The 16,024-nt window shown below is 48.5% G+C and overlaps 1 protein-coding gene across 3 annotated transcripts in view; it reads left to right on the forward strand.

Moving 5' to 3' along the window:
- The first annotated feature begins 750 nt into the window (after window positions 1-750).
- The window catches only part of GAL3ST1 (galactose-3-O-sulfotransferase 1), a 226,085-nt gene continuing 210,811 nt past the window's right edge, over window positions 751-16,024 (forward strand). For 2 of the 3 annotated variants that reach the window (XM_086943195.1, XM_086943198.1), the window contains exon 1: window positions 763-1,046. Coding sequence is in view for 1 of the 3 variants with exons in the window: in XM_086943194.1 (XP_086799320.1) it covers window positions 1,033-1,046 (14 nt within the window). In the remaining 2 variants the exon portion in view is untranslated. Of the gene's footprint in view, window positions 1,047-16,024 lie in introns of all 3 variants that reach the window. The other variant, XM_086943194.1, reaches the window with a different exon arrangement.

Genomic DNA, 16,024 nt, shown 5'->3' on the forward strand with positions numbered 1-16,024 from the left:
GGACTGGAATAGGAAACTCAGCACTTGACAATAATGTTTGCCTCAGCCCCACTCTTCAAGAGGACACGACTAGCGTGATGCTAAGGGGCATGGCTGAGCCACGGCAGCCTGTCGTGCTCTGAAAGCAGACAACTTAGACTATTGACTATCGGGAAAATGACAGACTGCGCTTTCTCTGTGGTAATTATTGAGACCCTCTACACTTGGGATACCCTGTCTCTGAGGTATTCTGCTCAAGTACTAGTAGGCCTCTGTCACACCCCGTCTCCTATGTCTTGGGCGCTCTGCCCTCCGAGTATTCTACATCAGTGTCCCTGTGGCACTCTGTCCCCGTGGTGGTCACCCGCCCCTGGTATTCTTCCACACTCTGTGTCGTCTCTATGGTCCTCTGATCCCTCATCGGCCTGGCCCTGGGCCGCCCGCAGAGGCCCCCATGAGAGGGCCATTGTTGGCGCAGATGGAGACAAGCGGCCGCTTGTTGTGGGCGGCAGTGAATGGGCTCCCTGTACGGAGCACGGGCCCGGGCTGGGGCGGAGGAAGAGCGGCGGGGCGCTGACAGCCTCGGGGGAGGGAGCGAGCGAGGGGGGGCGGCTGCAGGTGACCGCGGAGGTCCGGAGAGGACTCACGCGCTGAAGGGAAGGAGGGGTGGGCAGGCGGGGCGCTGACCCGAGGAGGGGTGGAGAGGGGTGGGCCAGGTGACCGTGGTGGCACACTGAGCGCGGGCGCGAAGGAGGGAGAGAGGAAAGCAGCAGAGGGAGGGGGAGGGAGCAGGTTACCCAAGTAACTCACCTGAGGCGGAGGAGGGCGCACCGGGGCTGCGTCATGGGAGAGCGGGACGAGACTGCAGGGTAGCGCACCTCCTCAAGCCGGCATATTTTTCTTTAAGTGTTTTATATAGCGCGAACTCGCCCCGAAGGTATCAGAGAGCTTTACATGATTACCATCTGTTCCACAAGGAGCAGAACCTCAGAAGAAGAGGACAGCATGTGAGCGGTACCGGCCCCAGCAGCAGCACCGAGACCAGAGGAGTGCATGCCAATGACAAGGTAAGACATCACCGCCCAGCGCCGATGGAGAGAGGGTCCTGGAGATAATGAAGTGAGAGCGCTACGAAACGGGCAAACAGTGAGGGTGAGAGGACACCGCCGGAGAGTGAGGTGTCTCGAGTGTCATTGGAGCCGGCGGGAGAAGTTGTTAGTGCGTGTGCCAGACTAACTACAATAACACTAACGTTTCTTTTGTGTAGCTCCAAACACTTTACTGCATCCGCTTCTAAACGCTGTCGCTATTACCAACTTCAGCACTGCTATGGGCACATTGAGGGTACTAGTTCTGCGCACATACCCAGTGAGTCCCACTCTATGTGTGAGTGTCACACGCGGCGCTAGTTCCACACACAAGGGGCGAGTACCGGGCACAGGACGATGGTGCCACGCGCAGACTCAGGCGTCCACACACAAGGGAGTGATAGTGAAAATGCCTCAGACAGACTGAGGATACCACACACTGGACGAGTCTTCCATTTGCAGGTGCAAGAGTGCCTCACGTTTCTCGGGGAGAGCTGCGCAATGCTGCTGTAGAATTGTCCAGACGAACGAACGATGTCAGTTGCTGCTCCAACGAAGAAACGGTTATTTCCCCATTCCAGAGGCCACAACCAACGCTTTGCTTTCCCTTGAAAGTGAACAATTCTTTAAATCTAGACCGCCCTCCCTACTTGCGAAAGAATGCGGAGGTAATTTTCAAGGAGGAGGGACCGCTTGCATGGCGCACAGTGGGCCAGATTTACAAGCCACTTGCGCCTCTTTTGCGCCGCCATTGCGTCACTTTTGTGCCGCAGTGGTGGCGCAAAAAATGCGCCATGGTGCAGGGTATTAACAACGTGATGCATCTGGGAGATGCGTCACATTGTAAAGCCCTGCGCCATTAGGAGGCGTTCCTGCGCAGGGGGGGGGGGGGGGGGGGGGCGTTCCTGCGCAGGAACGCCTCCTAAAAGTGGCTGAGTGAAATCTAGAAGATCAGTTGTTAATACCCCGCACCATGGCACATCTTTTGCGCCACCGCCTTGTCACAAAAGTGACGTAATGGTGGCGCAAAAGAGGCTCAAGTGGCTTGTAAATCTGCCCCAAGCTGTCTTGGCCACTAGGCGATGGGCAGAATGCGTATTGCTGCCTTGAATGTCCACATATCTACAAAGAATGTCCGCCATCGTGTTCGTGTAGAGACAGCCCTTGTTCCCTCGGCCTTGGCAATGGGACAATACCATTCGAGCGAAGAATTTGCCCTTGAGTACTAACATTCTAGTATGACAGGCATCTTCCAAAAACTAAAGAATGTGGGCCTCTGGAAAGCATTAAACTGCATCCTAGTCACGCTCAGAAGAGTCAGCTGAGATTCATTCGTGTTCTGTGGGCGATGAGAGGGCTTGCTGAAGCTAGGTTATTTCCAGGGTCCCCCAACAGTAGCCTCCATTCAAGCAAGCTAGAAACCAAGACTGCACTGTAGACAGTCCAAACCTCTTTGGACCCCGCGATTTCCCCAGATGCATTTCCATCCCCCTTAATGTGCAATGTGACCATAGTCCCCACATGCACATACGAAGCCGAGACTCTTTGCCTGATAGTGGTCAGAATCAGCTTGCCATCCAACCAGGGAAGAAGTGTGTTTCAGGACCTCTGATGCCGTTTTTTGGACTTGAGAATTTGTTATTTTTTGAATTGATAATGTATTAAAGTTGTGAATACACATTTGCTGGCCATTTTCTTTTAAAGAAGTGTTACTTGAATGTAGTTTTAATGCGAATAGGCTCACCGTGGAAAAATACCCGAACTACAATATTCATCTGCAAGTGCACAATGGAAAATACGCCAGTTTTATTTGTTTAATCTGAATGATTTCTCCTTGAGAAAATTATTTATGCATTGAATGAAGTTAATTATGAAGTGAATGCTTTTATTGAAATACAAAATAGGCAGATGGGAAGGATTGGCTGGCAAACTATGTCTATGTAAATATCAATAAGGACTAGCTAGAGAAAGAATTTAGAAGACTCAGGTAGGTACGTCAATGTGTAGGGAAAAGCATTGTTTTCCTTATAAAGCCCTCACCCACCGACCTAGTCGGTGGCATGCTTCATCATCGGGCCCACCACAGTGGCACCGAATGTGCCCCGGGTTTGCTTCAACGCCAGGAGACTGAGGAGCTGGTATGTTGCTGAGCGTGCAGTGAAAAGGGTGAGAAAGTGAAAGGTTAAAAGCTATACAGAAGGTCCCAGCACCCGAGGGTTACTTACTTTTAATAAACTGGGACTTTGTTAGCGGATAAAAGGCAGGTAGACATAAATTTGGAGTATGGATTATGACCCCCAACGTCTAGTGTGGTCTACATGTTTCAGCCAGTGCCTTTGTTTAAGCTGGCTTTCCTCAGGACCATTTATTTATGTGAGAATGTGCAAATTAAATTAAATATTAAACTTATATTTAAGTGTTTGTGTAGTTCTTTGACTATGTGTAGCGCACGCTAAGGCGCTGTAACTATTAGATGGGGATTCCCTCAAGCTTGACTACAGATAACACATAGGACAAAGACAAGACGTACATGGTTGAGTCATGTTAATATATTATACTGTTGTATTTTAAAATGCCGGCATATAAGGTGGTGAACGACCTATAATGGGCTATGGTGATTTCATGCCAATTGCATGAAATGGGTGAGAATTCTAAATAAAACCGTTGGTGTTTGGTGGTGGGCTAAAAAGCGTATTTACAAGGTGAGGTACAGGTAAGTAAAATGCTAGGTCCTCACTCTGTTTTGTCTTGTAAAAAGCTTCAAGGGTCGCCTGGCAGAGAAAGAGACCCTGTAGGAATGAGAGTTCGATCAAAAGGTATCCAACCTGTAGGGAAAAAGAGTGGTGGCTTACCCCAGTCATAGCTGTAGTTTTTACTCACGAGTATTTCGATCTGGTTCCTCCTTGGACCTATTCGTCCTTCCGCGGCGCCCGTTATGAGGAAAGGGGCCGCTGGTCTCTGTTTTATACATTCTATTGATTGGTTTCACCTGTATGAGATAGAAAGAGAGGGATGGGTGCGCGCTAATCACCATGTCATTGCTTCCCTGTTGTGCCCATGCGTTGAAGAGTAGAGCACGATTCGCGCATGCGCTGAAGGGTGGAGCGCGAGTCACGCATGCGCAAGTGTGTAGCGCATGCGTGCTAGTATCGGTTTGGGTTACTGACTGAGGGCAATAGTGTGAGCATGCGCGGGTGTGCGGCGCATGTATACAGGGGCAGGCGGGCTGGCCTAATCAGGGGTAATTTAAGCAAAAAGCAACAATGCCAGTATTGTGGCGATGGATTTATACAGTAAAATACTGTAAAATACACGGGTGATTTTATAAGTGCACATATGTGCACTGGGGTCTCACAATCATATGTGGTGCTCTTTTTGGAGAATATAGGAATCAGGACGGGGACGTTCACACATAGATACCCTGGCACAGGTATCGGGTCTGTGTTTGACTGTTTCTTACTGCAGAATAGAGTTTTATATAGCTAGGGAGTTCCAAGGTATGGCATCATTGAGGCCATGAGTATGTGTGGACAAACAATATATCCATCTTTCTTCTTTTTGTAAGAGGAGTTTTTCATTGATAGTATTGTCAAATTTCTCAATGACGGCCCAGGAGAAGTCATTGGGGGTGTGGTTGTGGGTGAGGAAATGATCTGTGAGTTTGCTAATACTCTTGCCACACCTTATTGTGCTCCTGTGTTCCGTCATTCTTATCCGGACTTTCCGGGTGGTCCATGCCGATGTATCTTAGGCCACATCGGCAGGTCATCAAGTACACCAGGTTTGTGGAGTTGCAGTTTGTAAACTGTTGTTGAGTCCAGGTTTTGCCTGGTTCCAGATTCAGTGTTTTGGAAGGGGAGGTCAGGTGGCACACGCTGCAATTGTTGCAGGGTTGGTGGCCAGTGATTCTGGGTAGGCCCCATGCATTGAGGATGGTGTTGTCATTCCTACGAGTGTTTCGCCGTGGTCTAGTGTTAACCAGCTGGTCATTAAGGTTGGTTGCTCTTTTATAGGCAAAGCGAGGTTTTTCCCAATTCCTTGTGCCGGAGTTGATGATCTTCCAATTCCGTTGGATAATGTTGGCTACCTGGTTGGATGCTGTGTTATAGGTAGTCACACATGTTAGGGGAGGTTCTTCCTGCGGTTTCTCAAAGGTTTCCAAGAGTGCTTCTCTGTTTTGGTTCCTCGCCCTTTTGCATGTTTTGTTTATTATCCTCGAGGGATAGCCACGATCCTTGAGCTTGTGTATCAAATCATTAGATTGTGATTTGTAGTCTTGGATGCTGCTACAATTACGTCTGATGCGCAAAAACTGCCCGTAGGGTAAGTTTTCCCTAAGGTGTCAGGGGTGAAAACTGTCAAATCTTAGTAAGGAGTTCCTTGCTGTTGGCTTGTAGAAGGTGGTAGTGGTGAGACCTCCATTCTCCGGTTTGATGTTCAAGTCAAGGAAAGCTAGTTCAGTGGAATTGCTGGTACTTGTGAAGTGCAGGTAGGAATCTTGGTGGTTGATCCAGATCATAAAGTTGTCCAGTTGTTCTTGGGTGCCTTTCCATATCAGGAGGATGTCATCAATGTATCTCCGCCACATTTTTATGTTGGTGGAGAAGGGGTTGGTTGGTTGTTGTGTATAGGCATATTCGAAGTGTGCCACATACAGGCCTGCCACGCTCGGGGCGAAAACGCTGCCCATGGATGTTCCATTGGTCTGTAGGTAGAAGGCTCCCTCGTATTCGAAGTAATTCTCCTTGAGGGCCAGGGTGGCGCAGTCCAAGATGAAACTGCGGGGGGTGTTGTATTCCCAGGGGCTAGCCATCAGGACGTCATGTAGTACCTCCAGCGTTGCGTCCTGTGGTAAGCTGGTATATAGACTCTCTATGTCTAGTCCTACTAGTAGGTCAGTTGTAGGGTCAAAGCGGATGTCTTGGATTACACTTAGAAGGTATTTGGTGTCCTTGATGTAGGAGGGAGTTTTTTTTAACCAGAGGGTTGAGGAAGAAGTCACAGAAGCGTGACAGGGGAATCACTTCGAATACGAGGGAGCCTTCTACCTACAGACCAATGGAACATCCATGGGCAGCGTTTTCGCCCCGAGCGTGGCAGGCCTGTATGTGGCACACTTCGAATATGCCTATATACAACAACCAACCAACCCCTTCTCCGCCAACATAAAAATGTGGCGGAGATACATTGATGACATCCTCCTGATATGGAAAGGCACCCAAGAACAACTGGACAACTTTATGATCTGGATCAACCACCAAGATTCCTACCTGTGCTTCACAAGCACAGCAGTTCCACTGAACTAGCTTTCCTTGACTTGAACATCAAACCGGAGAATGGAGGTCTCACCACTACCACCTTCTACAAGCCAACAGCAAGAAACTCCTTACTCAGATTTGACAGTTTTCACCCCCGACACCTTAGGGAAAACTTACCCTACGGGCAATTTTTGCACATCAGACGTAATTATAGCAGCATCCAAGACTACAAATCACAATCTAATGATTAAATACACAAGCTCAAGGATCGTGGCTATCCCTCGAGGATAATAAACAAAACATGCAAAAGGGCGAGGAACCAAAACAGAGAAGCACTCTTGGAAACCTTTGAGAAACCGCAGGAAGAACCTCCCCTAACATATGTGACTACCTATAACACAGCATCCAACCAGGTAGCCAACATTATCCAACGGAATTGGAAGATCATCAACTCCGGCACAAGGAATTGGGAAAAACCTCGCTTTGTCTATAAAAGAGCAACCAACCTTAAAGACCAGCTGGTTAACACTAGACCACGGCAAAACACTCGTAGGAAGGACAACACCATCCTCAATGCATGGGGCCTACCCAGAATCACTGGCCACCAACCCTGCAACAATTGCAGCGTGTGCCACCTGACCTCCCCTTCCAAAACACTGAATCTGGAACCAGGCAAAACCTGGACTCAACAACAGTTTACAAACTGCAACTCCACAAACCTGGTGTACTTGATGACCTGCCGATGTGGCCTAAGATACATCGGCATGACCACCCGGAAAGTCCGGATAAGAATGACGGAACACAGGAGCACGATAAGGTGTGGCAAGAGTATTAGCAAACTCACAGATCATTTCCTCACCCACAACCACACCCCCAATGACTTCTCCTGGACCGCCATTGAGAAATTTGACAATACTATCAATGAAAAACTCCTCTTACAAAAAGAACAAAGATGGATATATCGTTTGTCCACACATACTCATGGCCTCAATGATGCTATACCTTGGAACTCCCTAGCTATATAAAACTCTATTCTGCAGTAAGAAACAGTCAAACACAGACCCGATATCTGTGCCAGGGTATCTATGTGTGTACGTCCCCGTCCTGATTCCTATCTTCTCCCAAAAGAGCACCACATATGATTGTGAGACCCCAGTGCACATATGTGCACTTATAAAATCACCTGTGTATTTTACAGTATTTTACTGTATAAATCCATCGCCACAATACTGGCATTGTTGCTTTTTGCTTAAATTACCCCTGATTAGGCCAGCCCGCCTGCCCCTGTATACATGCGCCGCACACCCGCGCATGCTCACACCATTGCCCTCAGTCAGTATCCCAAACCGATACTAGCACGCATGCGCTACACACTTGCGCATGCGTGACTCGCGCTCCACCCTTCAGCGCATGCGCGAATCGCGCTCTACTCCTCAACGCATGGGCACAACAGGGAAGCAATGACATGGCGATTAGCGCGCACCCCTCCCTCTCTTTCTACCTCATACAGGTGAAACCAATCAATAGAATGTATAAAACAGAGATCAGCGGCCCCTTTCCTCATAACGGGCGCCGCGGAAGGACGAATAGGTCCAAGGAGGAACCAGATCGAAATATTCGTGAGTAAAAACTACAGCTACGACTGGGGTTAGCCACCACTCTTTTTCCCTACAGGTTGGATACCTTTTGACCGAACTCTCATTCCTACAGGGTCTCTTTCTCTGCCAGACGACCCTTGAAGCTTTTTACAAGACAAAACAGAGTGAGGACCTAGCATTTTTAGGTCTCGGAACTGCAAACAGATTGCGAAGCAATCTGTCGTTCCGAGACTCTTTTGTAATCATTCTGGCTTTCGAGGAGTCAAGGGAGACAGACAAGCGAGGTGCACGCGCAACCTTGGAACTGGGTTTAGGTCGCGCGCGCTTCCTGTCTCCCATGGCTCCTTGGAAGCAGACTCACACGCACGCACACACATACAGATCCCCCCCCCCCTCGCCGCACATACACACACTCACCCACACACACTCACACACACACATACAGAACATCCCCCCTCGCCGCAGCGCATGCGCAAGCACACACAGAGACCCCCCCCCTTCCTACCTCGTCTCGGCGTGTCTTTGCGCTCCATGGTGACGTTCGCCAAATGAGGGTGAGCACTGGACAGACTGTCTTGCACAAGGACGGGCAGGTGCACAGTCGTCAACAGGCCCCCAACAAGTCACCGAGCACCTAAGGAGGGGTACCCTCTTTCAACAGGACACACGGCTTGCCCCAGTCGCGTGCCGTCCCTGCCTCTCAGATTGCGTGCTAGTGCTCGCGCGCAGCCGCCGTTCTCGGCTGCGCGCGCCCCCCGCAGCTGAAGCAGCAGGCCTAAGGTCGCCAGTACATAGGGAGAAGCGGGTTGCTTTGCTAATTGTGCCGGTGCTTTCTGGTGCTTAGCACCGGCACTTACCTATCAGGGCCGTGTCTACTGCATGTCACATTTATTCACATGCTATTTATTACCTCACTGACTGTTGCTGTTAGTGCGCCCTCTGTCGGCTCCCAGCCGCTACAGCATTGATGCCGCCTGAGACGATTACTAAGTACCGCTGGAGCGATGAAGAAATGCTCCCGCGGTGTCACTTAACCACCAGAATCAAACTGAGCTGAAAGAATGGGTGACTTAACTGCTGGCGAGCGGGAAAAGAAAGATGAACACTGACTCACTGCCTAATAGTATGGAGACCCGGGCAGTGGTTATGTGTGTCGTGGCTGTGACCTCGCATCCTCCTCTGGAAGGAAGTGAGGTCGGATATTCAAAAAGTTGCTGGACCCGACTCAAGTGAGTGGTGTGCTCTTCACGTCCTAGCATCCAGCAGCATTACCGGCAGCAGTAACGAAGCATTCTGGTGACAACCAACACGTCTGATTGCAAGTAGGTTCCATGCACACGTACACCACCACTGCCATGCACACACGCACACCACCACTGCCATGCACACACGCACACCACAACTGCCATGCACACACGGACACCACCACTGCCATGCACACACAGACACCACCACTGCCATGCACACACGCACACCACCACTGCCATGCACACACGCACACCACCACTGCCATGCACACACAGACACCACCACTGCCATGCACACACGCACACCACAACTGCCATGCACACACAGACACCACCAGCTGAGTGCAGAGTGCTGAGTAGTGAGTAGTGAGTTTCCAGAGTGCAGAGTAGTGAGTGCAGAGTAGTGAGTGCAGAGTAGTGAGTGCAGAGTAGTGAGTAGTGAGTGCAGAGTAGTGAGTGCACAGTAGTGAGTAGTGAGTTTCCAGAGTGCAGAGTAGTGAGTGCAGAGTAGTGAGTGCAGAGTAGTGAGTGCAGAGTAGTGAGTGCAGAGTAGTGAGTAGTGAGTGCAGAGTAGTGAGTGCACAGTAGTGAGTAGTGAGTGCAGAGTAGTGAGTAGTGAGTGCAGAGTAGTGAGTAGTGAGTGCAGAGTAGTGAGCAGTGAGTGCACAGTAGTGAGTGCAGAGTAGTGAGTGCACAGTAGTGAGTGCAGAGTAGTGAGTAATGAGTGCACAGTAGTGAGTGCAGAGTAGTGAGTGCACAGTAGTGAGTGCAGAGTAGTGAGTGCACAGTAGTGAGTAGTGAGTGCAGAGTAGTGAGTGCAGAGTAGTGAGTGCAGAGTAGTGAGTAGTGAGTGCACAGTAGTGAGTAGTGAGTGCACAGTAGTGAGTGCAGAGTAGTGAGTAGTGAGTGCACAGTAGTGAGTAGTGAGTGCACAGTAGTGAGTGCAGAGTAGTGAGTAGTGAGTGCAGAGTAGTGAGTAGTGAGTGCAGAGTAGTGAGTAGTGAGTGCACAGTAGTGAGTGCAGAGTAGTGTGTGCAAAGTAGTGAGTGCAGAGTAGTGAGTGCAGAGTAGTGAGTGCAGAGTAGTGCGTAGTGAGTGCAGAGTAGTGAGTAGTGAGTGCAGAGTAGTGAGTACAGAGTAGTGAGTACAGAGTAGTGAGTACAGAGTAGTGAGTAGTGAGTGCAGAGTAGTGAGTACAGAGTAGTGAGTAGTGAGTGCAGAGTATTGAGTGCAGAGTAGTGAGTGCAGAGTAGTGAGTGCAGAGTAGTGAGTGGTGAGTGCAGAGTAGTGAGTAGTGAGTGCAGAGTAGTGAGTGCAGAGTAGTGAGTGCAGAGTAGTGAGTAGTGAGTGCACAGTAGTGAGTAGTGAGTGCACAGTAGTGAGTGCAGAGTAGTGAGTAGTGAGTGCAGAGTAGTGAGTGCAGAGTAGTGAGTGCATAGTAGTGAGTAGTGAGTGCAGAGTAGTGAGTGCAGAGTAGTGAGTGCAGAGTAGTGAGTAGTGAGTGCAGACTAGTGAGTAGTGAGTGCAGACTAGTGAGTAGTGAGTGCAGAGTAGTGAGTAGTGAGTGCAGAGTAGTGAGTAGTGAGTGCAGAGTAGTGAGTGCAGAGTACTGAGTAGTGAGTGCAGAGTAGTGAGTAGTGAGTGCAGAGTAGTGAGTAGTAAGTGCAGAGTAGTGAGTGCAGAGTAGTGAGTGCAGAGTAGTGAGTGCAGAGTAGTGAGTAGTGAGTGGTGAGTGCAGAGTAGTGAGTGCAGAGTAGTGAGTAGTGAGTGCAGAGTAGTGAGTAGTGAGTGCAGAGTAGTGAGTGCAGAGTAGTGAGTAGTGAGTCCAGAGTAGTGAGTGCAGAGCAGTGAGTAGTGAGTGCAGAGTAGTGAGTAGTGAGTGCAGAGTAGTGAGTGGTGAGTGCAGAGTAGTGAGTGCAGAGTAGTGAGTGGTGAGCGCAGAGTAGTGAGTGCAGAGTAGTGAGTAGTGAGTGCAGAGTAGTGAGTGCAGAGTAGTGAGTGCAGAGTAGTGAGTGGTGAGTGCAGAGTAGTGAGTGCAGAGTAGTGAGTGCAGAGTAGTGAGTGCAGAGTAGTGAGTAGTGAGTCCAGAGTAGTGAGTGCAGAGTAGTGAGTAGTGAGTGCAGAGTAGTGAGTGCAGAGTAGTGAGTAGTGAGTCCAGAGTAGTGAGTGCAGAGTAGTGAGTGCAGAGTAGTGAGTAGTGAGTGCAGAGTAGTGAGTAGTGAGTCCAGAGTAGTGAGTGCAGAGTAGTGAGTAGTGAGTGCAGAGTAGTGAGTGCAGAGTAGTGAGTGCAGAGTAGTGAGTGCAGAGTAGTGAGTGCAGAGTAGTGAGTAGTGAGTGCAGAGTAGTGAGTGCAGGGTAGTGAGTGCAGAGTAGTGAGTAGTGAGTGCAGAGTAGTGAGTAGTGAGTGCAGAGTAGTGAGTGCAGAGTAGTGAGTGCAGAGTAGTGAGTGCAGAGTAGTGAGTAGTGAGTCCAGAGTAGTGAGTGCAGAGTAGTGAGTAGTGAGTGCAGAGTAGTGAGTGCAGAGTAGTGAGTGCACAGTAGTGAGTGCACAGTAGTGAGTAGTGAGTGCAGACTAGTGAGTGCAGAGTAGTGAGTGCACAGTAGTGAGTGGTGAGTGCAGAGTAGTGAGTGCAGAGTAGTGAGTGCAGAGTAGTGAGTGCAGAGTAGAGAGTGCAGAGTGCAGAGTAGTGAGTGCAGAGTAGTGAGTAGTGAGTGCAGAGTAGTGAGTGGTGAGTCCAGAGTAGTGAGTGCAGAGTAGTGAGTAGTGAGTGCAGAGTAGTGAGTGCAGAGTAGTGAGTGCAGAGTAGTGAGTTGTGAGTACAGAGTAGTGAGTAGTGAGTGCAGAGTAGTGAGTGGTGAGTGCAGAGTAGTGAGTGCAGAGTAGTGAGTAGTGAGTGCAGAGTAGTGAGTAGTGAGTGCAGAGTAGTGAGTAGTGAGTGCAGAGTAGTGAGTGCAGAGTAGTGAGTAGTGAGTGCAGAGTAGTGAGTAGTGAGTGCAGAGTAGTGAGTGCAGAGTAGTGAGTGCAGAGTAGTGAGTGCAGAGTAGTGAGTGCAGAGTAGTGAGTAGTGAGTGCAGAGTAGTGAGTAGTGAGTGCAGAGTAGTGAGTAGTGAGTGCAGAGTAGTGAGTGCAGAGTAGTGAGTAGTGAGTGCAGAGTAGTGAGTGCAGAGTAGTGAGTGCAGAGTAGTGAGTGCAGAGTAGTGAGTGCAGAGTAGTGAGTGCAGAGTAGTGAGTAGTGAGTGCAGAGTAGTGAGTACAGAGTAGTGAGTCCTGAGTCCAGAGTAGTGAGTCCTGAGTCCAGAGTAGTGAGTGCAGAGTAGTGAGTAGTGAGTGCAGAGTAGTGAGTGCACAGTAGTGAGTAGTGAGTGCAGACTAGTGAGTGCAGAGTAGTGAGTAGTGAGTGCAGAGTAGTGAGTGCAGAGTAGTGAGTAGTGAGTGCAGAGTAGTGAGTGCAGAGTAGTGAGTAGTGAGTGCACAGTAGTGAGTGCACAGTAGTGAGTAGTGAGTGCACAGTAGTGAGTGCACAGTAGTGAGTGCACAGTAGTGAGTGCACAGTAGTGAGTGCACAGTAGTGAGTATAGAGTAGTGAGTATAGAGTAGTGAGTAGTGAGTGCAGAGTAGTGAGTAGTGAGTGCACAGTAGTGAGTGCACAATAGTGAGTAGTGAGTGCACAGTAGTGAGTGCACAGTAGTGAGTGCACAGTAGTGAGTATAGAGTAGTGAGTAGTGAGTGCAGAGTAGTGAGTAGTGAGTGCAGAGTAGTGAGTAGTGAGTGCAGAGTAGTGAGTGCAGAGTAGTGAGTAGTGAGTGCAGAGTAGTGAGTAGTGAGTGCAGAGTAGTGAGTAGTGAGTCCAGAGTAGTGAGTGCAGAGTAGTGAGTAGTGAGTGCAGAGTAGTGAGTGCAGAGTAGTGAGTGCTGTGTAGTGAGTGCAGAGTAGTGAGTGCAGAGTAGTGAGTGCAGAGTAGTGAGTGCAGAGTAGTGAGTGCAGAGTAGTGAGTAGTGAGTGCAGAGTAGTGAGTGCAGAGTAGTGAGTAGTGAGTAGTGAATAGTGAGTAGTGAGTGCAGAGTAGTGAGTGCAGAGTAGTGAGTGCAGAGTAGTGAGTGCAGAGTAGTGAGTGCAGAGTAGTGAGTAGTGAGTCCAAAGTAGTGAGTGCAGAGTAGTGAGTAGTGAGTGCAGAGTAGTGAGTGCAGAGTAGTGAGTGCACAGTAGTGAGTGCACAGTAGTGAGTAGTGAGTGCAGACTAGTGAGTGCAGAGTAGTGAGTGCAGAGTGCAGGGTAGTGAGTGCAGAGTAGTGAGTAGTGAGTGCAGAGTAGTGAGTGGTGAGTGCAGAGTAGTGAGTGCAGAGTAGTGAGTAGTGAGTGCAGAGTAGTGAGTGCAGAGTAGTGAGTGCAGAGTAGTGAGTTGTGAGTACAGAGTAGTGAGTAGTGAGTGCAGAGTAGTGAGTGGTGAGTGCAGAGTAGTGAGTGCAGAGTAGTGAGTAGTGAGTGCAGAGTAGTGAGTAGTGAGTGCAGAGTAGTGAGTGGTGAGTGCAGAGTAGTGAGTGCAGAGTAGTGAGTGCAGAGTAGTGAGTGCAGAGTAGTGAGTAGTGAGTGCAGAGTAGTGAGTAGTGAGTGCAGAGTAGTGAGTAGTGAGTGCAGAGTAGTGAGTGCAGAGTAGTGAGTGCAGAGTAGTGAGTAGTGAGTGCAGAGTAGTGAGTGCAGAGTAGTGAGTGCAGAGTAGTGAGTGCAGAGTAGTGAGTGCAGAGTAGTCAGTAGTGAGTGCAGAGTAGTGAGTACAGAGTAGTGAGTCCTGAGTCCAGAGTAGTGAGTCCTGAGTCCAGAGTAGTGAGTGCAGAGTAGTGAGTAGTGAGTGCAGAGTAGTGAGTGCACAGTAGTGAGTAGTGAGTGCAGACTAGTGAGTACAGAGTAGTGAGTAGTGAGTGCAGAGTAGTGAGTGCAGAGTAGTGAGTAGTGAGTGCAGAGTAGTGAGTGCTGAGTAGTGAGTAGTGAGTGCACAGTAGTGAGTAGTGAGTGCACAGTAGTGAGTGCACAGTAGTGAGTAGTGAGTGCACAGTAGTGAGTGCACAGTAGTGAGTGCACAGTAGTGAGTATAGAGTAGTGAGTATAGAGTAGTGAGTAGTGAGTGCAGAGTAGTGAGTAGTGAGTGCAGAGTAGTGAGTAGTGAGTGCACAGTAGTGAGTGCACAGTAGTGAGTAGTGAGTGCACAGTAGTGAGTGCACAGTAGTGAGTGCACAGTAGTGAGTATAGAGTAGTGAGTAGTGAGTGCAGAGTAGTGAGTAGTGAGTGCAGAGTAGTGAGTAGTGAGTGCAGAGTAGTGAGTGCAGAGTAGTGAGTGCAGATCAGTGAGTGCAGAGCAGTGAGTGCAGAGCAGTGAGTGCAGAGCAGTGAGTGCAGAGCAGTGAGTGCGCAGGGTGAACAATTCCAATCCATACCACATAATTCCATTACACACCACATGCATACACTCCATAACACATGGCTAAAAGACATTGCCATTTACACAATGCCATTAGCTCTAACTCAAATAAATCCGAGACCTATTGCATTTCCAATGCTTGTACTTACCTGTACCTCACCTTGTAAATACACTTTTTAGCCCACCACCAAACACCAACGGTTTTATTTAGAATTCTCACCCATTTCATGCAATTGGCATGAAATCACCATAGCCCATTATAGGTCGTTCACCACCTTATATGCCGGCATTTTAAAATACAACAGTATAATATATTAACATGACTCTACCATGTATGTCTTGTCTTTGTCCTATGTGTTATCTGTAGTCAAGCTTGAGGGAATCCCCCTCTAACAGTTACAGCGCCTTAGCGTGCGCTACACATAGTCAAAGAACTACACAAACACTTAAATATAAGTTTAATATTTAATTTAATTTGCACCTTCTCACATAAATAAATGGTCCTGAGGAAAGCCAGCTTAAACAAAGGCACTGGCTGAAACATGTAGACCACACTAGACTTTGGGGGTCATAATCCATACTCCAAAATTACGTCTACCTGCCTTTTATCCGCTAACAGAGGCCCAGTTTATTAAAAGTAAGTAACCCTCGGGTGCTGGGACCTTCTGTATAGCTTTTAACCTTTCACTTTCTCACCCTTTTCACTGCACACTCAGCAACATACCAGCTCCGCAGTCTCCTGGCGTTGAAGCACACCCGGGGCACATTCGGTGCCACTGTGGTGGGCCCGATGATGAAGCATGCCACCGACTAGGTCGGTGGGTGAGGGCTTTATAAGGAAAACAATGCTTTTCCCTACACATTGACGTACCTACCTGAGTCTTCTAAATTCTTTCTCTAGCTAGTCCTTATTGATATTTACATATAATTCAGGGGATACGGTCTAGCATATCTAGTCCTCTCTCTCCCATTGATCTGAGCAAACTATGTCTATGCCCTTTTGTTCACAGTGGATGTGGGATTTATCTCATGTTTATTGATCTGACCAGTTCTGTTAACATATTCTAAGAGGTTTCTTCGGTCTAAAATTATGAAGATTCATTTACAGAAGACCCAACTTTGTATTATCTTCTCCGACTGTCAATGATTATTATTTAGTGCATACATTTAGAAAAAATGTTTAGATTTAAAGCTGTTACGCGGTGAATTACTATTAGGGTTGTAATGATTAACTTTAATTGATATGCTTTTATGGAATTGACGGACTGTAGATGTTCTTCAAAGGCTATTATCAAAGTAAATAAAGATTAATCTGATTTTATGATTCATAAATGTAATTTATAGAAGCAATAAAGGATAGTCCCAATTGCATTTTCTATTGATATTTTACAGCCCAACCACAAGGAAAAATCATTTTCGTTGGAAGTACAATATAAAACA

Source organism: Lissotriton vulgaris, chromosome 11 (assembly GCF_964263255.1).
Source record: "Lissotriton vulgaris chromosome 11, aLisVul1.2, whole genome shotgun sequence".
Taxonomy (NCBI): Eukaryota; Metazoa; Chordata; class Amphibia; order Caudata; family Salamandridae; genus Lissotriton; species Lissotriton vulgaris.